The 20,557-nt window shown below is 40.6% G+C and overlaps 2 protein-coding genes across 4 annotated transcripts in view; both read left to right on the top strand.

Moving 5' to 3' along the window:
- The window catches only part of sned1 (sushi, nidogen and EGF-like domains 1), a 30,933-nt gene extending 16,005 nt beyond the window's left edge, over positions 1 to 14,928 (top strand). Inside the window, exons 12-30 of the mRNA XM_004552964.4 lie at positions 455 to 586; positions 883 to 1,002; positions 1,333 to 1,449; positions 2,135 to 2,278; positions 4,848 to 4,961; positions 5,316 to 5,429; positions 6,115 to 6,231; positions 6,322 to 6,609; positions 7,217 to 7,400; positions 7,625 to 7,737; positions 8,576 to 8,854; positions 8,952 to 9,072; positions 9,175 to 9,257; positions 10,225 to 10,323; positions 10,515 to 10,631; positions 13,780 to 13,867; positions 13,968 to 14,047; positions 14,136 to 14,163; positions 14,274 to 14,928. Of these exons, the coding sequence (XP_004553021.2) occupies positions 455 to 586; positions 883 to 1,002; positions 1,333 to 1,449; positions 2,135 to 2,278; positions 4,848 to 4,961; positions 5,316 to 5,429; positions 6,115 to 6,231; positions 6,322 to 6,609; positions 7,217 to 7,400; positions 7,625 to 7,737; positions 8,576 to 8,854; positions 8,952 to 9,072; positions 9,175 to 9,257; positions 10,225 to 10,323; positions 10,515 to 10,631; positions 13,780 to 13,867; positions 13,968 to 14,047; positions 14,136 to 14,161 (2,336 nt within the window). The 3' untranslated portion in view covers positions 14,162 to 14,163; positions 14,274 to 14,928. The remainder of the gene's footprint in view (positions 1 to 454; positions 587 to 882; positions 1,003 to 1,332; positions 1,450 to 2,134; positions 2,279 to 4,847; positions 4,962 to 5,315; positions 5,430 to 6,114; positions 6,232 to 6,321; positions 6,610 to 7,216; positions 7,401 to 7,624; positions 7,738 to 8,575; positions 8,855 to 8,951; positions 9,073 to 9,174; positions 9,258 to 10,224; positions 10,324 to 10,514; positions 10,632 to 13,779; positions 13,868 to 13,967; positions 14,048 to 14,135; positions 14,164 to 14,273) is intronic.
- A 4,282-nt stretch (positions 14,929 to 19,210) lies between these two features.
- Positions 19,211 to 20,557, top strand: part of ryk (receptor like tyrosine kinase) — a 53,771-nt gene continuing 52,424 nt past the window's right edge. For 2 of the 3 annotated variants that reach the window (XM_014414259.4, XM_023155531.3), the window contains exon 1: positions 19,211 to 19,893. In XM_014414259.4, the coding sequence (XP_014269745.3) occupies positions 19,677 to 19,893 (217 nt within the window). In that variant the 5' untranslated portion in view covers positions 19,211 to 19,676. The remainder of the gene's footprint in view (positions 19,894 to 20,557) is intronic. The other variant, XM_014414258.4, reaches the window with a different exon arrangement.

The following is a 20,557-nucleotide window of genomic DNA, read 5'->3' as shown; positions in this document are numbered from 1 at the left end:
GGGAGATATATGCGTGAAATTTTATGGGCTGAAAAACACATTTAATCTCTGCTATGTTTATGTGTTTTTACCCACAGCTAGTGAGTATCACTAGCTGTGAGATTTTGGTTAGGAGAATAGTTTTTAAAAATGTCTTTGTCCACTGGAATTTAGCTGGCAGATTGTCTGTTCTAATAAATCTAATACATCCTTCAAATTATGAAGTTTATTGTTCTTTAAGTCAGCACCATGTGTGACATGTTTTAATTCTGTTTTTTAATGTGCAGCCCTTCACCCTAATCAGTATGTCTTTTTTATTCAAACATGCTGTTTTTATGTTTCTTTTATGCATGATCAAATGTTCTGATTTTCTGGGGATTTCCTTGCCTTGTTCTTGGTTCTCTTGGTTCTTGAGTCTCATAGAAATGAAGCAGAAGTCATTTTTCAAACACTTTTTAACCCCTCTCTCCCTCAGAAGTGACCCAGATGCCATGCAGTAACGGCAGATCGTGTCCTGATGGAAATCCGTGTTTGGAGTACGGAGGAGCGTACCTGTGCACATGTCAGACGAGAGTGGAGCTGGACCACAAAGACTTTTACCCCTATGGTAAGAGGCTCAGGCACCAACCCAACAGCAGTGTTAGTGCGCGAGCAGCTGGTTGCTATTGCAACAAAACACATTTTTTATTCACTTTAAAAGAAACGGTTGTATTTACGACGTGGGGAGAAATTTATAGATGATTGATGCTGTTATTGGAGGCGCTTATGAGATTTTATAATTGATCCAGTCATAAAATGACAAATAATCTGTGTTTCCTTTTAAATCTGGACCGAACCCATGTGCTTGAATAAAGTTTTCCCAGCGCAGTGGAACACAGTCAAGTCTCGGTGTGTGTTTTTCAGTACAGCCCGAATCGGTCTGCGATTCCTCTCCCTGTCTGAATGGCGGCTACTGCTATGAGCTTGACGGAGGCTACACCTGCGAGTGCAAGTACGGATACTGGGGGAAGAACTGTGAGAAAGGTAGTACCATCTCTTTTTTTAAAAAGGAATGCTTGTGTGTGAATTCATGAAGCACCGTGACAAAAACATCCTTTAGGTTTGTGCGTTATTACTGCGGGCTCAAACCCAAATGCAGCTTTAAAGCACCAGGAAACATGCCATTACTCGTAATGCTGCTTGAAATATTGCAGCGCTGAAAGGCTTAAGATAATTTGTACTTATGGCTGAGTTATGAGCTATTTTCCTGAATTATGATTTGAATTGCAATGTACTGGAACAGGTTTATTTTGTGTGATTAAAAGCTGGAGTGGTCTCTGCTTCAAGGATTCCCTTTTCCCTGTCTCCTTCCAGTTAGACTCAATACCTGTGCTTCTGGGCCCTGTCGCAACGGAGGCTCCTGTAAGGAAGAGGCTGACAGTTACCGATGTGTGTGTCCTTACAGGTTCACAGGAAAACACTGCGAAGTGGGTGGGTGCCAACCTTCCACTGTAATTTACAAACTTTAACTCTCAAATTTACGTGAAAGCAGGTACAGAAATACACGGCAGTCCTTTCATCAGATAACCTTGTCACTAATACATCTGTTTAAGTGTCTTTTAAACCGAGCAAGTCAGTTTAAAGTCTAACCATTGTAATACTGCTTAAGGAAAAGTGCAGAAGTATCACCAGTAAAATATATTTGAAGTATGTTCAGTTCATTTTAATTTAATTTCGGTTATAAGGCCCAAAATGTCACACGTTTAACTGAAGTCCAGTCCTGGAGACATCTACATGCCAATATCAGATCATCGAGTAGGAGCCGGAAATCCATCAAATCTTTAATAAGCTAAAGTTAAGGTAACTAAAAAAAAATAGCATTTTTTTAATGGTAGTGAGTGGTGGACTGTCCACTGAGGGTATGAGGGTATTTCCAGGTGGCCTTGGCGTCATTTTCCCCCTGGTGTAAACGTCAGGAGGAACGAGATGACAAACTCTTCAAAATCCAAACCTCTGCTTCGACTCTCAGTCTTGCTTATAGACTTATAAGCTGTCTGCTCTCACTACGACATCCTTAGCGTGTAAGTTTACACGTCAAAGGGATTAAATGGGATTAATTCATGTTACCATGAAAAAGCTTCAAGTTCTGTTTTATTATGTGGATGTTTTGTTCCAGGGAAGCCGGACCCCTGTGCCTCCAGCCCCTGTCTGAATGGTGGGACGTGTTTTCACTACATAGGAAAGTACAAGTGTGAATGCACCGATGCCTACAGCGGCAGGCACTGTGAAATAAACAGGAGCGCGGTGCATACCTCTGCAGGTAGGGAGACCGTATGTCACCACACAGCAATGCCAGTCTGATGCTGGTGTTTATACAATGTTGACCTTAGCTGATTGGAACATACAGGGGATATCCTGAGCGCTCAAGTGTACAGATACTGGCTTTCTGTCTGAAGATAATCTTAGCAGTGTTGCTGCTCTAGAGGCCCCACATTTACAGATATAGAACGGCTGCATAACCTATAAAAAGTGAGACCTGATTAGACCCGGTGATTCACGTCTACACACTGTAGCAGCATGCTGGAGGTAATTTTAGGCGCCTGAATGGAAAACACCTCTGTTGCTGTTAGTGTGTCGTGGAAGAGCTCGTTTAAGCCTCAGTTTGTGTTGCTATGCAGCCACACTGACATTATCGCCATGTTTGTATCCGTTTCAGAGCTGGGCTGTGGGTCACCTCCACAGGTCAAGCACACTGAGGTCCAGTTCTCCTCAACAACACCAGGCTCCATGCCAGAGTACATATGCCACCCGGGCTTTACGTCTGTTCCCAGAGCCACCCAGAGCATCAGTGGCATTCAGGCAGTGTTCATTATTGGGAAGCAAATTTTGATTTTGATCGTAAGATTATAGCAGACAAAATCCAAAGTAGATTCAGTTATAATCTAAAGTTCAAAAGTTTGTTGTTTTTACTGGTGAGAGTTGCTCCACACGGTTTACAAAAAGTCAAATGCAAAATGTGTTCACATGTCTACTCTTCTCTTCCTCCCCAACATTGACATTTTGCCACGTTTTCATGAAAAACAAGGAGCATGGGAGCTGCTTGTACTGTTTCCCAGGGTCAGATCAAATGTGCATGTCTAACCTTATCGCACCAGGAGATTACTTCTGGTTAGATCACTTCCAAACTACAAACTTAATTAGTTCTGACTGGATCTCATGTCTCCAGTTTACAAAGATGTCAAACATTTCATCATTGTATTTGTCCTCGTTCACTGGTTTTTATTTAGTTATCGTTTTGTTTTTGTTTAAAAAATAACAAGACAAAAGGTCATTAAAGAAAAGTACGAAGTTACTGGGAGATTGTGTTAATGGAGACTGGATCCAGCTGCCTGTTTTTAAGGTCTGTAACACATCTGGACACGTGGATGGCTCCTCAAAAAAGATCCCAGGGTCATTCCACATGAAATCAATCAAATTTGGAAAATGTTTCAATCCAACTCCCTCAGAATCAGACATTTTTATTGTTTATATTTGTTATATTTGAGGAAGTTTCACCTTCATGCAATTTTTTTCCAAGTTATAGACCTTTGAAATGCACAGGCATGAGGATGGGGTTGACTTTTTCCCTATTAACTTTCAGGACTGCAAAATGCTGCTAAATCACTCCAAGTGTTTCAGTCTAAAGCCGCAGTTTTGTCTTTGTTCTTTTTGTCTTCGAACATCAGTGTCATGGGGATCTAACGCTCCAACAAATTAATTACCTGTGACCCACAGAAATATGCACTTATTCCCTGGATGTTTGATCTATTTTCTGATAATTCACTGGATAAAACTCCAAAAATGCTTTTTGGGTAAAACTCTCAAGGATCATATCACCATGTGGGATGGGCGGCTGCTCAAAACAAGTTACAACATACGAAATGTCTCAGACTTACTGACGATCTGATTCCAGGCTGATGTTCTAACCATGATTGCTTCTGTGTCAAATTAATTTTCTGTTGCTGTCATATTTTAACATCTGTGAATGTAGTTAACGGCTGTGAAACAACAATGGTGTTCACATCTTCTCTATGATAGTTTGTGATAGACATCACAATGATCAAAAATCGTGAGATCTTCAAGGTCTCAGAAGGGGTCATGTGAGCTGTGAATGCTGTCTTTGCAGTTTTTGCTTCATTGCATTGGTTGTGACAGTTTTCTTTGTGCAGAAGATGGTATGTCCCTTTTTATTCAGAAAATAATGGAAATTAAAAAACACAAAATGTAATTTTTTTATGTTGAACGTAAAAACGAGCAGAGGGAGTCAGGTGGGAGGTACTAATTGATTTTTCATGGAAACCCCAGTTACCACGACAGGTCTAGGAAATGAAAGATGTGCATATATTTAAGAAAGTGATTTTCTGAGTTCTAGAGTAACATCTGGAAACTCCAGGATTTTGTTCTATTTGGATTAGACTATCAACTGATATTTTTCTCTTTGTGGTGCAACTTGTCATATTTGCTCGATCCAGCCTGAGAGCTGAATTAAAGTAGTATTTTCTTCATTTTGTGATGAAGAATTTCATGTTTTTCATGTAGCTTTTTTCTTTTTTACATTATTGTGAAATTCAGCTAATTCAGGTTTTTTAGATATAGATTATATAAAAGTACTGCGAGAAAAAGGCCCGAAATTGGGTCGATGGACTATTTTTCAAAAAAGTGTATTTGAAATCTGAGGCTAAAATTTCACTCAGTCATCATATATGTGTGAACTTCATGTGCGAACCATAAAAATTTCCTGGAAATTGGAGATGATTGAGCAGAAAATGTTCTAAAGATCAGCTGAATTGAGATTGAATGACCTTGTTATCTTTATTCATACTAATTTGTTAATTTCTGCATTGTCACAGAGATCAACGAGTGCTTATCCCAGCCTTGTCTTAACGGAGGCACGTGTCGAAATAAGATCGGATCCTACCAGTGTGTGTGCGCCAGTGGCTTCAGCGGAAACCGCTGCCAGATAGGTAAGGATCAATCGAAAGCTTACACTTACAAATACGTTCACTTGGACCACCTGTACACAGGCACGTGTTTACTTATGTGTGCATCTTTATCGCCTTAAGACATAAACGAGTGCCTGTCGGAGCCGTGCATTAACAGAGGAACGTGTGAGGATCGGCCGGGCTCCTACCTACTAATACATTTTTATTTTCATAAGTGACTTCTGGTCGATGTTGTTGAAACCAGCTGATTATAACATCATCCAAAAAGCCTCTTTACCCTGTAAAAGGCTTTCTCTCTCCAATGGTAAATTGTTGTGAAGATAGCTGAATGCATTGTTAATAAATTCTGCCACACTGTAAAATGTCTGTGTGCAGAGCAGGACATGTGCGAGTCCAACCCCTGTCTGAATGGAGGCGTGTGTCGGGGTTACAGAAGAAACTATCTTTGCATGTGTAAAGACGGCTTCTTTGGGGATCAGTGCCAGATGTGTAAGTATGTTGTGCTGATGTTATGTGATGTTATGTATGATATCCAGTTTTTAATAACCCTGAGTTTACTGAGTTTAGCTAAAGTTAAGTACAGAAGAAGTTTATTGTACATATAAAAAGGGTGTGAGGTTGCTTCCTCGCACCTTATTCAACATGCCTTGAAACTATTATCTAAGCCTTTAAGGTGTTCGGTAGAGTGCTTTCTGAAGTCACAGATAAATTCCCATTGACTTCTATACAACTAGAAGTCTTTTTGCTGCCCTCTGCTGGACTTGGAAAAGAAAGCAGGTTTAAGGCCCCTCTTTTGGCTTCGCTTTGCAGATCCGGACACTACATCCATCTTTGATTTACTCCTGCATACTTATAATGCTTCATTTGCCTCACACACACTGTCATGCATTTTTTGGGATCTATTATATGCGAACTGGAGCACATAAAAATCTGTCATAGATAACCAAAACAGTGTAAATATGCTAAAAACAAGTAGAGCCATTAGAAAAATATTTATGAATAAGATATAATAGATAAATGGATAACTGCACTCAGTTATTGTAGTTGCTAAATAGCTTGGTTGATTGATGGTTATTGATAAACAAGACTGAGAGGGGCTTGCACACTTCAAAGGTTGCTCACTGTTCCCGGGTGAATCCTGTTGCTGCATTAGTTTGTCTTTGTCGCCCACCAGTGGAGGACCCGTGTGTGTTAAAACCTTGTGGGAACCGTGGCCGCTGCTGGAGCGACAGGAGAGGAAACTACAACTGCATGTGTAAAGTGGGACTCACGGGCAAAGACTGCGAGAAAGGTCAGTCGACAGCCTCACCACTCAGCACGCTCAACACTCAGAGCACACTTAACATTCGGATTAGATATGTAAAGTTGCCACTGTCCCCAGACCTGCTGCCCCCGCCCGGCCTTCACGTGCTGCGTGTGGAGGAAAGCGAGGTGGAGCTGCGCTGGGATGAGCCGGAGCCCTCAAACAACCTGATCAGCATGTTTGCCGTCACCTATGCTCCCCTGGGTCAGAGCAACTCCAAAACAGACTACCTAGACAGGCAGAAGTCCACCCACGTGATGCGAGGCCTGATGCCCGGCCTGCTGTACAACATCTCCACCTTCTCCATCAAGCTGAAAACCAACAGCAGTGACACAAGCCAACCTGCCACAGCACTAATACGCACCAGTGAGCATGCTCTTTAATGCTCTGTAGTCTTAGTATAATCTCAGAAGCTGAGCAACCAACTAAGGCACACAGATAGATTATAGACCTTTGATGAATCAGAATACTTTATTAATCCCTTAGGAAATGATGTATGTTACAGTTGCTCCAAGACAGTAACAGTAACTGACTAAAATATTTAAATAATAAAATATGATGTCTCTCATCTACATCAGATATGATGACATTATAATGTTGCCTAGCAACCACCTACAGGGGGAAAAAAATCACAGACCAGAATAATACTGTACCATGAGCATGTGTTAGATGGTCAAAGATGTCATTTTGACACATTAAAAAAATGGATTGAACCGTTTTTAAACCTTTTTATAAAAATCCGAATTGGTCATAGAAATGTTCAGAATGTCGATGAAGGTGAGCTTTCTTTAAAAGAGGTGGGAACGCAGTGAGTTCAAAAGCAGGTGAAGAAAACCATTGAATAAGGAGCTGTTAATCATTATGAAATGTTGAGCCCAGCAATGTTTATGACTTTTTTGTGGGTAATAAAGTAGTAAAAGTAGTTCACCTGGAACCGGAAAGCATTTCTTTGTCTTTGAATGTTTCCCTGCAGGGCCCCAGCCGGCGGAGCAGTTGCAGGTGGTCAACGTGTCCTCCTCTCAGGTGTGGCTGCAGTGGCTGGTTCAGGCTGCCCGCCATGCAGCCGTCAGCAGGGTGCACGTGTCCTTGTTGCCTTCAGATGGGAGGGAGGGTCGCACTGCTGTTCTCAACACGAGCACTACTGAGTACACCTTCAGGTCAGGTGCAGCACTTTAAACCAAGCTTTTATTTTTACATGCTGCCGGGTCATTTGTGTCTACCAAATGTTGCTGCCGAGGTCCGCTTTAAATGTTTTGGTGTAATATCCCTTTCAGCCACTAGTGGGAGCCATTTCATCAAATTTACTAAGCTTTTAACAGGGTACCATGAAACAGATAAGTTGAGGTATGACTGATGCGGACTCTTTGTGAACCTTTCACAGCTCATTACAGCCGGGTCAGATGTACACTGTGGATGTGTTGACTCAGAGTGGAATCAGACCAGATGAGTTTCCCTCCATGAGCCACTCACCAGGACCTCTGTCATTCTGGACAAGTAGGTTACATCACTCAGCAGCGAATACAAGAGCTTATACAACAACTTTATGTTGTTATTTGTATTTATTTCCGCAATTATGAGAAAACATAAAAAGAAACCCAAAACGATCTTTCACCATTCTTACGCCTCAGCTGTAAAAGGCTAATGGGTTGCTGCTGTCACCCCACCTGGTGGACACTAAAGTAGGTCCCTCAGGTAACACAGACTCACTGATGGGCAGACCAATCATCAACAGTCCGTGTCCCCCCCCCCCCAAATTACTATTTTGAGCCAGGAAAAGCCTGGAAGTACTGAAGATGACGCTACATTATCTGATGGTCCCCTGTGAGCCATATTTAGAAAGGAAGGAAGAGCTGCCCTGTAAAAGGAAGAGACCTTCAAAAACACACTGGCTGCAGGAGGAATAGACAACTACTATTGGGGTGAGGGGAAAGAGAAAAAAGCAGGTGCGTGCAGCGAAAAAGGTAAAAAAACAGGAAGAAAAAGGAAAAAATTAAGGAAATGCATAATAAAATGGAAATTGAAAAAAGGATAGTGGATAAGTGCCCAGTGCATCACGAGAAGTCTATAGTAGAATAACTGATCCCGCTCTAGCTCTAAGTTTTATCAAAAAGGTTTGAAGCCTAACCACAAGTATAATGTCATTGATCATATTTTATATACATTTTATGATATTTGAGACATTTCTATAGTCTCCAAAACTTTCTCCAGACAAGGCCTTGTACAGGCCAGAGCAAAAAAGCTACCTAATCATTTGAGGAAACTCAGCCAAGGAAAGAGATTATTTTAATCCATTTAATACAATCATTTGACCCTCTGGATGTGTTACCCTCAGGGCCTCTTCCCCCACAGAACCTCTCCCTCTCACACGTGACCCCAAACTCAGCCTTGATCACCTGGAGCCGCCACCCGAGACACGTCTCAGACGGCTTTGTGGTCAACGTGACCCGAGGGTTGAATACCAGGAGTCGCTTCTTGCCCAACGGGAGAGTGGGATCGTACACCCTCCGTGAGCTGACCCCAGGGCAGCACTACTACGTTGCCCTCACGTCGGTCAGAAACACGGGGCCGGAGCAGATCCACAGCGTGCCTCAGCACCTTGCCTTCACTACCTGTGAGCTGTGTGCAATCACCTGGATTTGTTTTTTTCCTTTCAAATTTGAAATCTGAATTTCCCGAATCCTGAAATGTTTTTTTTTCTTTCCATGTAGTGCCAATGCCGGTCAGACCGGGAAGGAGAGAAAGACCAGCAGGGACAAGACAAGATACCCCATCTCAGCCTCAGGACGTGGCAGGCACAGCAGAAGAAGAAAACTCAGAGGAACTACCCAGGTACATGTAGCATGTCAGTTACTATTATAACTGCTTTAAATATATAACAGTAGATCAACAGTTAATGCTAACCAGATAGCATTTTGTTAATCTGTGCTGCAGATACACAGAACTCATTGACAGGAGGGGAAAGATAACAGCAAAGTTCACTCACCTGCCTCGAAAACCCATCCGGCATCGAACTAGTAAGTATAAGCAACTATGTGAGTGTCACCCTATATTTTAAAATATTTGGATAATATGAACACTTAGCCATAAACCAGGAACAAAAATCAATGAAATATTTTGGAGTATTTTAAATTTTTACTCCTGAGTCACCTGAAAAACTCCCCCCGTTGCTAGGGGAGTTGTCCAGGCTATTCAGATTTTTTCTCAGTAAGTGCTGCTGTGTATTTTAATGGATTCATTCTACATTAGTAAGAACGCAGTTCTTTCTGTCAATTTTTTAGTTTTATGGGCATTTTAGTTGTTGAAAAAACCCCCAACCAAAATTAAATTTGAAAATCAGTACCTATATCAACAGACAGATGTCAACAAACGAATTATTATGATAATTAAGACACAGTAATAACAGATTTTTTTTTAAAAAAGAGAAAAACAATAGGATTGCGAAAGTGATTTATTAATTAATTTATTAATTAATGTATTATTTATTTATTAATTTGACACAAGTCAAATTAATTAAAAAAAAGGAATAAATACATATAACTTAAAAAACAACAACAAGGAGATGCCATAAACCCTAAGAAAAGAGTGGAAATATTTTTTTAGCAATAGACAATCAACTCGAAAAACTGATAAAAACTGGTAAAAAACAAACAAACTCCAAATTATAATATAATTAAAAATATATATAATAAAAGAATAATAAAATAATGAATAACAATGAATGGGATAAATGGCAGCAATTATTATTAATATTATTATTTCAGTCTTTTTTATTTACAAGTTTAGCAGTTTTAATCCTCTGCACATGCACCCATGATGCTGTAATACGTTTTAACCATTCTGTTAAATCAGTGGTTGTTTCAAGCTAAGGGACTGGTACGTAGAAACCTCCTCAAAATCTCAGTTAACACTTAAATTTCACCTTTCCGACTTTTAATTTGTTTTTTTCGTGATGATTCTAACAGGAAATGCTTTACCTTACAGAACCTGAGCCACCAGTTAGGTTAGAGAAGATGGAAGAAACAACAAACAAAATCAGCCTTGCGCTGGAGATCCGAGAAGAAGCTTTAAGAACAAAGCTTGGTAGGTGTTTTTTACACATCCTCTCATGTAAGCTGATCCCAGCGATGAGCCTCTTCTACACATGACACTCATGTTGTGTTGTGTGGGGGTAGAGCTGGAGGCTATCAACACATGCTATCAGCTGTGGATAATGTGGAAGAGTGAGCCTGAAACCTGAGCTGAGGATGTTAATGGCAGCTGTTGTCTCATAGAGTCGCCCCAGGACTGCCGCAGTCTGCCCTGCCAGAACGGAGGTACGTGTGTGAACGGAGGCGACACCTTCATCTGCGACTGCGCAGACGGGTTCAAGGGCAGGCAGTGTGAACTGTGTAAGTTTATGTTCAACTTCTCTACACGTTCAGGGTGGGATGAGTCAGCTGCTTTTTGGCAAATCCTGTAAAATACTAAAGCCTGTATATAAAAGATGGATGTAGCCACCCTGACATCACAGCTGGTTTTGAAAGCCTCAGTGTTAATAGTTACTGCTGCCATGTTCGTTTTTTGGAGTCAGAAGTGGCCATATTTGAATGAGAGGGTGCAAAGTTATCTTCAATGAATGTATGAAGCTACATTCATAAGTGGAGGTGGATCACACCAACTACTACTAACAAATTCCTAGAATTTCACTCAGCAAGCATGAGACTACACTAGCTGTGACACAGACTTATATTTTCTCAGATTATACCATTAAACTATAAACCTAACTGTAGAAAGATGATGATGCAAAAATGAAATCTTAACAACCAAAGAGTCAAATCTGCACTGGACTATACCCCATTTCAGTAGAGACCTGACGTACAATATACACCCAGTAGCGCCGCCCACTCTGAGAATAATTGACAATAATTAATAATTAAGTAAAAAAACAACTTATAGTTAGTAGTCCACCCTCTCCGCCAAATAATAACGTGACTTCAGTCTTCTAAAAAACAACACGGTAGTAGTCGAATAGCTAACAATAAAGTTTCACAATGCAGGGTGCAGAAACCAGGTGATGTCACAGTGGCAGCATCCATCTTTTCAATACAGTCTATTTGTGGTGCTAGAGACGATGTTTAGGGATCAGTGGAATACATGCTCGGGCAATCATGAATATCTTTGATGGAGAGGTAGGTGACAGTTCAGTGAAGGGTTGTTAGGTTCATCCTCTGGGGACCATGAGCATGTGCGAATGCTCACATCCCACCATGTCTTTCAGCAACGCATGCTTGGATCGATACAAACCCTCCTCTACGTCACATATAAATAATGCCACTCTATCAGTGCAGCCTCTCAGGTTGTGAACATCGACTCATTTATGTTAGATTTGCATGCTGTCATGAAATGTCAACGTGAGAGCAGTGAGCTATGTATAGACCTTCATTATCTTAAAAGCAGGAGCCACAATCCACTGCGAATTGACCCCTCTGACATTTATGAATGGCTCTTACAGGTCAGAGGCACGATAAACAACACAAATACACCATCACTCGATTCGCACAGCACTGGCCTGTGTGCACTGAGCCACCTTCCTCACATTCTTTTGGGAGCTACTGTCAAATTTATAACTCAGTGTTTCTTATGGATGTTCAGGAGAGATCTGCACTTCTACACACTGTAGGCATCTTGGTTTAAGTTCGAATCTTTCCTGTGACAGAAAAATCGTACTCGTTTAGAGTTTCATTTAAAATGTTTACACTTAGAAACTACTTTGCAAATTGTAAGTAGTTCACAAGAGTCAGAAATTAGTTTTAATGGATTTAATACACGATGGCTGACAAATTAAAGGACAAGGCAACTTTAAGTGTTTTAGTACCAGCAAAACTCAGGCTACTGAGTGCAACCAGCTTCATGAAGGAGGTTCAATATCCTTCTGTCTGGATTCACTTACCCTAACAGTCAGGATAAAACGAGTTACTCTGCCATCAGTCAACCTGTCCATGTTTGTGAGTGATTTGATGCTGTCAACCCTGCCTCTTTCCTTTTGTATGCATTCACTGGTAGATTGGGAAAGTCTTGATTAATTTATTGAGTTGATAACCACCCTCACTCACCCTTAACCTGATTGTTGCTGTTAGATTTGTGGAGACACATAAGGAGGGGATATCCATGCATGCTGACCTGGTTCGCAGTTCATCACAGGGCCAACACAGAGATAGATAGACAGTGTCAGAGCATATGAACTGGACAGGCAACCAACTTTTACAGCATTTGGCTCAAGTCACTTCAAGAGTCAGTCTTATGTGATTGATGAACCTATTTGCTGGGCCACTTTTACAGGCTACACAATAAATTTAAGGATAACTAAGCTACTTTAAATCGCATCATGAATCATGCATGGATGATATGCTCACAGAGAAATGTAGCCACGTTTAGAGAAGTGTAGAAATTAGATTGCAGAGGCAAAGCTGGAGATAATCAGGAGAGACGTTGTAGAAATGAATCAGTGAACCCAACGCAGAATATTTTGAACACATTGTCATTTGTTTTGCAGTTTTCAACTGAAGGCATGCTTTAAAACTACCCTATATGAACAAAAATACTGAGTCACCAGCACGTTAAAGCTACAGGAGCCGTAAAAACCCCATACCATGAAGCTCCCAGCATACAGTTTTTGTGCTGATGTTCATGCCAAAGGTTGTAGCCCAGTAGTTTTTGAGTTAGCAGAGAGTTGGTGACTTTTGCACACTATGCATCTCAGCATAGTGTGTAAGGTCTCAGATGCTGCTCTTTAGGTGGTCTGATACTGTGCTGCAATGAAATTTCAGCAAAAATGGACTAGCCCATCATTTTTTTCCACATTGATTCTTGGTTTAAACAAGTAGCTTAATTAGATTCTATCTTAATTCAAGGTTATTCATTACAATTTGGAATCACGTCGTATCTTATTCTAATTTTGACAGTCCACTTGAAACTTGAATGACTTATTTTAAATTATTTGTAATTTTTTAATTATAATTTCCTCCTACTTTGTTCTTCAGTTCTGTGTTTCTTTTTTAGCACTGGTTTTAAAAATGTGCTATACAAATCAACTGTAATAATATTATTTATTATTATATATTAATGATTGTTGGTTGTAAAAGGTATGACTGTTGTGGTTATTTCACAGTATAACTGTTTGTAGTAGAATATGCACATGCCTTTATTCGAAGCATTTGGAAATGACTAACGCTGACTGAACAGTATGTCTCAAAAAGGGAATAAACCTTATTACAATCAAGTCATGCACCTCCTCCTCCAAAGACAGAGTAGAAGAATATTTTATTTCACTTATATGTACATGCTGATGAATGTGTGTGTGAGGACACAGTCCACATACCCCACCTCCCCGCTGACTCTGCACCCAAACATCCAGCGTCAGATTGTTTAAACATTCCTTTCCTAAAGCCATCCATCAGCCGCAGAGAAGCTCTGCTCCTAAACCATCCCGCAGACTTTTCCTTTGCTGATAAAGCACTCAGACCTCATGTTGTTTAACTTTAACCTCTGTTTTTGCAGCGTGCCAGCGAGTGCCACACCCGTGTACCCGCCTGTACTCTGAAACCAAGAGCGTGCCCGTCTGGGAGGGTGGTGTGTGCCATTACCTGTAAGTCACGTCAAACATACGTCTGCCAATCTGGGCTTGAATTAAATGTTTAAGTGTGGCCTAATGGATCCAATAAAAGTGCCTGCATTCTCTTTCGTAGGTATAAAAGGACATATAAAGTGCAGCAGGATGTGTGTTATCGAGAGATTTGTGAACCGACGCCTTCCAAGAAGAGTCAGAGTGAGTTAAACAATCTGTCTGCGCAATATTTGTAAGACGATAAACAAATGCAATGCTGTTCACAGACTAACTTTAACTGTCTTAACAGCCAGAAGAACAAACACACAACAATAAAGGTTTGTGATTTTTTTTTCAGCCCTTTTTATGAACTGCTATTGTAGAGGATCACAAGATTTTCAGCACTTACCCTCAAAATGAGACTTTTCTTTTCTCTCTCTCTCTCTAGAGCACTTGGAGCCTGATGAAAGGACTGTCATCACTGTCATGTGAAAAACCTCCTTACTTCAATTTTGGTGTTTATAATCTACTTGAAGTAACTGATTATGGTCATTTTTTGTGCTGAAAAACCCTGTCAGAGCCCACTGTAACATTTCACAAACAAACCATCAACCATCTGAATATGAGGCTGCATCCCGAGAGTTGCCTTTGTAGCTCGCGGTAGCACGATCAGTCAGATGAAAAACGTCCCGCATCACGTATCATTTGCAGTGTTTGCTGACTGAGTTTCACATATGGTATGCAAATATGAATCCTAGGCAGTCAACTGCACTGCATCAGAGACCTTATATACCTCATTTCAACGTCCAATGCTGACACATTCGGAGAGGTTTACGTTTGTGATTCAGCTGCAGGTTTGTCCCTCAGGGAAGTAAAGGCAGAGTCTTTTCCTTACATCAGTCCCATCATCTCCTTACGAAGACAGCAGGAAATGTGTACTTTCACCCTTAAACTGATCTCGTCCTCTGACAATGATGCACAGCGTTTTCTGTGTAGAATATGTTCCTCTGTGTCTCAGCAGGCGTCGCTGCTCACTAATCTGTAAATAGTGTTTATAGGCCATTTTGTAGGTGAATATTTTAATAATAAAAATGTTAAAATGATTCCTGTTGTGTGTGTGTTGCAGTTCTTGCCATCATTTGTCACACTGTGTTGAATCTATCGTGTTTTGACAGCATCAAAAACTATACTAAAAGTATTTTATTAACAGATTAAAGGAGAGCGGTTGTACTCATTTTTAGCGCCATTATACTGTTTTTGGAATCTATTACAGTAGCTTAGCACAATTTAGCATTAGTTCATGGCTCACAATAATCCTTATCTTAAACTGGGTCTTGGTGCAGTGCCTCAGTTCGCCCTCTGTCTGAAACAAGCTGGTTTGGCTCATGTCTTTTAATGTGTTGCCCCTCATAAATGGTTTGAATAGCAAGTAAGTGGAGTTGTGTGCCACAGATGACCATATTAGGGATATCCTGTTTCACTGATAGGCATCATGCAAAGCCAGAGTAGGAAAAAATGTCCATAGGCTATGTGCAAAAGATAGATGTGACCACCTTGGCATCTATATTTTGAAGACTCAGATTTGTAGGCATGACTATATTTGTGTTCGTCTGTTTGTTTTGTGCTTTTTTAGAGCTATAAATTACCATATTTAGAGATTGCTAAGCTATCAGCTAACACTGACAACTTAGTTTATTAGTACTTTTGTGTGGTGCTAATAAAGTGGCATTTATAAATTGTATAGCGGCTCACAGAAATGGAGATATTTTCTGATTAATGCCAAACCAACATCCAAATAAATATCGTGGAATTTCACTCTTTAAACACAGACCGCTTGGATGGTGTGCACTTTACAGCAAGCCAGATGAATGCATTAAAACTGCTACAAAATACACCAACAGCTCAAACATGGTTAAGTGCTACAGTTTAATGACACTGCTTGGTAAAGGTGAAGCCTAAGAGACCGACCAGTAATTATCCGCTTGTTATAAAGGAGGAAATTAACTACAGAGCTCAAAATCTTTACCAGGCTGTAAAAGTATTGTTTATATAGCTGAAATTGGCTATTTTAACATGAGAATCTGCGGAAACTGACTCACTTTTGGAGCCAGCCTTTAAGAATCTGAGCAACTGCAGTTTTTGGTTCACTAACTCTGCAATCTGAAGCTTGAGTTTTGGGCTCCCAACCTCACTCCCTGGCTACTTTTAATATGAGCATCCACCTGTGTTACAGTATAAGTTTGACAGAAAATAAGGAAAAGCAGAATAGGCTCATTTTAAGAAGAGAAAACACCCACAACTTTGTTTACTCTGTTAATGGAGACTCTTTTTTTTTTAAAGTTTACTACTGAACGTCACTGCTCTTCTCTTTGTTCCTGTGTGTGTCTGGTTTATTGAGTTACTGAAGCATGCAAAAGTGGGCGGAGATGCAAAATTAAAGACTCCAAATCCAAACTTTAGCTTTAATCATTAAATTAGGCCAATTTGGGACATACTTCATGAAAGAAAACAGAGCATGGGCATGCCTTGGGTTTTGTTAATCAATCACCCCAGTCAGAAAGGAGACTGCTCTATCAGAACATCACCACATAACAAAAGCTTCCTCGCTGCTGTAATTTGTCTGCCTAACGCCCTGTAGTCATGAGTCTCTAGCTCTGCCAAAGTGACTCTTCTAAGCCTCAGGCTATATACAGACAGGGGTCAAATTAAAGGCAAATGTAAACTAAATAAAGAAGAAAAAAAAGATGACGAAGGGCCACTGATCGATGAGAAAATAATATGAATCATATTTACCAGAATTCAAACCAGCTGGAGGCAGATGAAATATTAATTTGCCATATTAGACCCACTTGTTTACTGCCTTAAAGAAAAGCCTCACACCAGAGCCACTGGGGTATTGTTTATATTACAGTGGAACAGCTGATAAGGACACTGCAGTGAGTGTCACAACAACTGGATGTTCTCAAGTAAAGGACATGCCCTCCATGCCAAAAGTCCAAAGCTGAACAGACAGTGAAGCAAGAAATTTCAAAGAAAGCTTCCACTTAAAACGGAGAAGCTGTGCCATCCAGATCCTTTAAGGATTTTGAAAAACTTCTTGACGATCTTAAGTTGTTTCATCAGTATATCTATGAACTGTTATACAGAACATGTAAACAACAAAGTTGTTTCTCCCTTTCACATCTGCTGGACTCAGAGACCAGTGTTGCTAATCTAGGAAACCTTGTTTCAGTGAAAATGAGCTATCTTGTGTTGGGTTATATGACTGGAAAGAGGTGTTGTTGGTGCTCTGATAATGTTTAATCATAATCATTGATCTCATGAGATCAAATATGTGAATTTCTTTGTGAACTTAAACCTAAAAGATAATGTCATTCCTTTATTAAACAATTATTTTTTTCAGTTTTTCTCCTAAATATATCCGTTTTTAATATTTTTGTTCCTTTTTTCTTTTATTTCCCTTTTATTTCCTAGTAGATTTATTTTTAAACTGCCATTTTTTAATAAAAGAATTTAAAATTTGTCTTGTAAATATTTCCCTCACAATTTATTTAATTTAAAAAAAAAAAAATATGTCTGGGGGTTTTTTAATCACACGATTTGAACTTTTTCCTTTTCAGTTTGACTTTTCATAAATATTACATTTTGTCTCATAAAATTTCCATTTTTCTTATTAATTTAAATAATTTATATCAATCTGGAACCTTTTGCCATACTTTTTTTTTTTTTAGCTTTTGTCATTATAGCTTTTTCTTATGCGTTTTTTGTAATTTGCAATCCTTTTCTTTTAAATTTAACTGGGGTTTTTTTTGTAAATTTCCAACCTAAATCACCAACCCAACAAAAAATATCCTTTTTTTAAAGTCTAACATGCCATCTAGATAAAGTCGGTCTTTTTTCCACTTTATCAGAATCAGAATCAGAATCAGAATACTTTATTGATCCCTGGGGGAAATTATTTTTTGTTACAGTGCTCCATTTTAAACCAACATTAAGACAAGACAGACAATACGCTAACTAAGAATAGTACAATATATACATATATATACATACATACATACATACATAAGTCACTTATAAATAAATATTTGGAAAAGAAACATGTGTAGTTATAGCAGCAAACAGTGTGTTAAGTGGATGCGTTGTACAGGGAGATGGCCACAGGCAGGAATGATTTCCTGTGTCGTTCAGTGGTGCTTTTCGGTAATCTCAGTCTCTCACTGAACGAGCTCCTGTGACTGACCAACATGTCATGGAGTGGGTGGGAGGTGTTATCCAACATTGTCTTTATCTTGGACAGCATCCGCCTCTCCGACACCACCTTGAGGGAGTCCAGCTCCATCCCCACAACATTGCTGGCCTTACGGATCAGTTTATTAAGTCTGTTGGCATCTGCGACCCTCAGCCTGCTCCCCCAGCATGCAACAGCATAGAGGATCGCACTGGCCACCACAGACTCATAGAAAATCCTCAGCATTTTCTGGCAGATGTTGAAGGACCTCAGTCGCCTCAAAAAATAGAGACGACTCTGGCCCTTCCTGTAAAGTGCTGTGGTGTTTTTAGCCCAGTCCAGTTTATTGTCAATGTGTACTCCAAGGTATTTATAGTCCTCCACAATGTCAACACTGACCCCCTGGATTGAAACAGGGGTCAAGTGTTTCCTGGTCTTCCTGAAGTCCACGATCAGTTCCTTGGTCTTTGCCACGTTGAGCTGCAGATGATTCTGCTCACACCACGTGACAAAGGAGTCGACCACAGCCCGGTACTCTGTCTCATCATCCCTGCTGATGCATCCAACCACCGCAGAGTCATCAGAAAACTTCTGAAGATGGCAGGTCTGTGTGCAGTGGCTGAAGTCTGTGGTGTAGAGGGTGAAGAGGAAGGGGGAGAGGACAGTCCCCTGTGGTGCCCCTGTGTTGCTAATCACCTTGTCAGACACACACTGTGGGAGACGTACATATTGTGGTCTTCCTGTCAGGTAATCAACAATCCAGGACACCAGAGAAGCATCCACCTGCATCGCTGCTAACTTATCACCCAGGAGGGTCGGCCTGATGGTGTTGAAAGCACTGGAAAAGTCAAAAAACATGACCCTCACAGTGCTCGCCGGCTGGTCCAGATGGGTGTAGACACGATTGAGCAGGTAGATGATGGCGTCCTCTGTTCCGAGACGAGGCTGATAAGAGAACTGAAGGGGATCCAGATGTGGTCTTACTATGGGTCGCAGCATTCTTTATATCTTTATTTGAGGCATGCGTATCTTTTAATGTAGAAATTATAATAATATAAATAAATAAATGACATTAACTTGTTGTTTCCTTATTGTCCGCTGGCTGTAATATTTCCGACGGCACGTGAAGGCAGCAGAAGCCAGAGCGCTGCGCGCCCCCGTTGCCCCCCTTCCTGCCCGGAGTGAAAACTGAGAGGAAAAAGCGTCGGGAGCAGAGACCATGGAGGGGGAAAGCTGGATGTATTAGCTAGTTTGCTGCTTAGGGCACTTTTTACTCTTCTTTCGCTTCTACCCACAGAAATCAAAGCGTCTCAATGTGGAGATATCCGGTGTGTATTTTACGTTGCTCGTAAATCTCCTGAACAGTCAAACAATCAACTGCGAGTCGGACCGCGGACGGTTAGCACAGCCTGACTGAAAGTTAGCCCGCTCCGGCTAACTTAGCCCGCTCCAGCTACCACGAAAGGACAAAAAAAACCCTAAAAACACGATAGTGAGTAAGAGTGTCGGGGCTTGAAGTAACTCGTAATGTTGCCTCCCGGGATTAATTTCAGATACGGATGAGAAAGAAATTCTCTGGGAACAGCGAGAACAACAACGAGCCAGACAACCACCGTCGTTATGCTGGGGTTGATCCGCGGCTCCGGCAGCCCGTCCGAGTCCCGAGTGTGGCCGCACTCGGTGCTCTGGAGGCTGGGGGGCTTCTTCTTCCTGCTGCTGCTGGAAGGGGCCGGCTGCCTGGCCAGCCCGGGCAGCCCCGTAGGCGTCAACAACAACAACAACAACAACCCCGGAGTCAACATCTACATGAGTGTGGAGGAGGTGAAGAAGCTCCTGGGTAAGGAGGCCTGCATAGTAATCCAGCTGTGTTCAAACTTTGCAATCTGTCCACTTGTCTGTCCACTTCATGTGTTTGTGTGCCCCTCACATCTGTAAATTTAGCTTTAAAACTTGGACGAACTCCACCGAACTGTTACAGCTAATTGTGCAGGTACATTATATCAATGATTTACAGCTGTGATTCTTTTCTATTTTTTTCTAGTGTTTCCTCTGTATTTGTAAAAGTAAAAAAAATTCTCATAAATTCTTACTTTTTATCTGGCAAATTTGTGAGTTTTCTCTTCTAATTGTGTTCGTTTTTCATAAAATAATATTTGTTCTTGAAAAATTGCCCCCTTTCCCGTATATTTCACTGTTTTTGTCTTTTGAAATTGCCCTTTTAATCCTAAATTTGCCAGTTTTTGTCCATTTGATTCGTCAATTAGTTTGTGGGGGTAAATGTTTCAGTTTTTCTAGTGAATTTTCTTTTTTTTTGGGGGGGGGTTTCCCCCAAAAAATTCTCTCGTGAATCAGACGTTTTCTTTTACTTTTCTCCTTTTTTTTTAATGTCCTATTTTTGCACATTTGTCTAATGAATTTATCCGTTTATCTAGGAAATATAGGAGTTTAAAAATATTTTAAGTTTATCACTTATGTTCTTGTAAATTGGCAAGTTTTGTCTT

The sequence above is a fragment of the Maylandia zebra genome, linkage group LG23 (assembly GCF_041146795.1).
Source record: "Maylandia zebra isolate NMK-2024a linkage group LG23, Mzebra_GT3a, whole genome shotgun sequence".
In the NCBI taxonomy this organism is placed as follows: Eukaryota; Metazoa; Chordata; class Actinopteri; order Cichliformes; family Cichlidae; genus Maylandia; species Maylandia zebra.
Note: the sequence above shows the minus strand (reverse complement) of the source record. Positions and strands in the feature narration are given on the sequence as shown.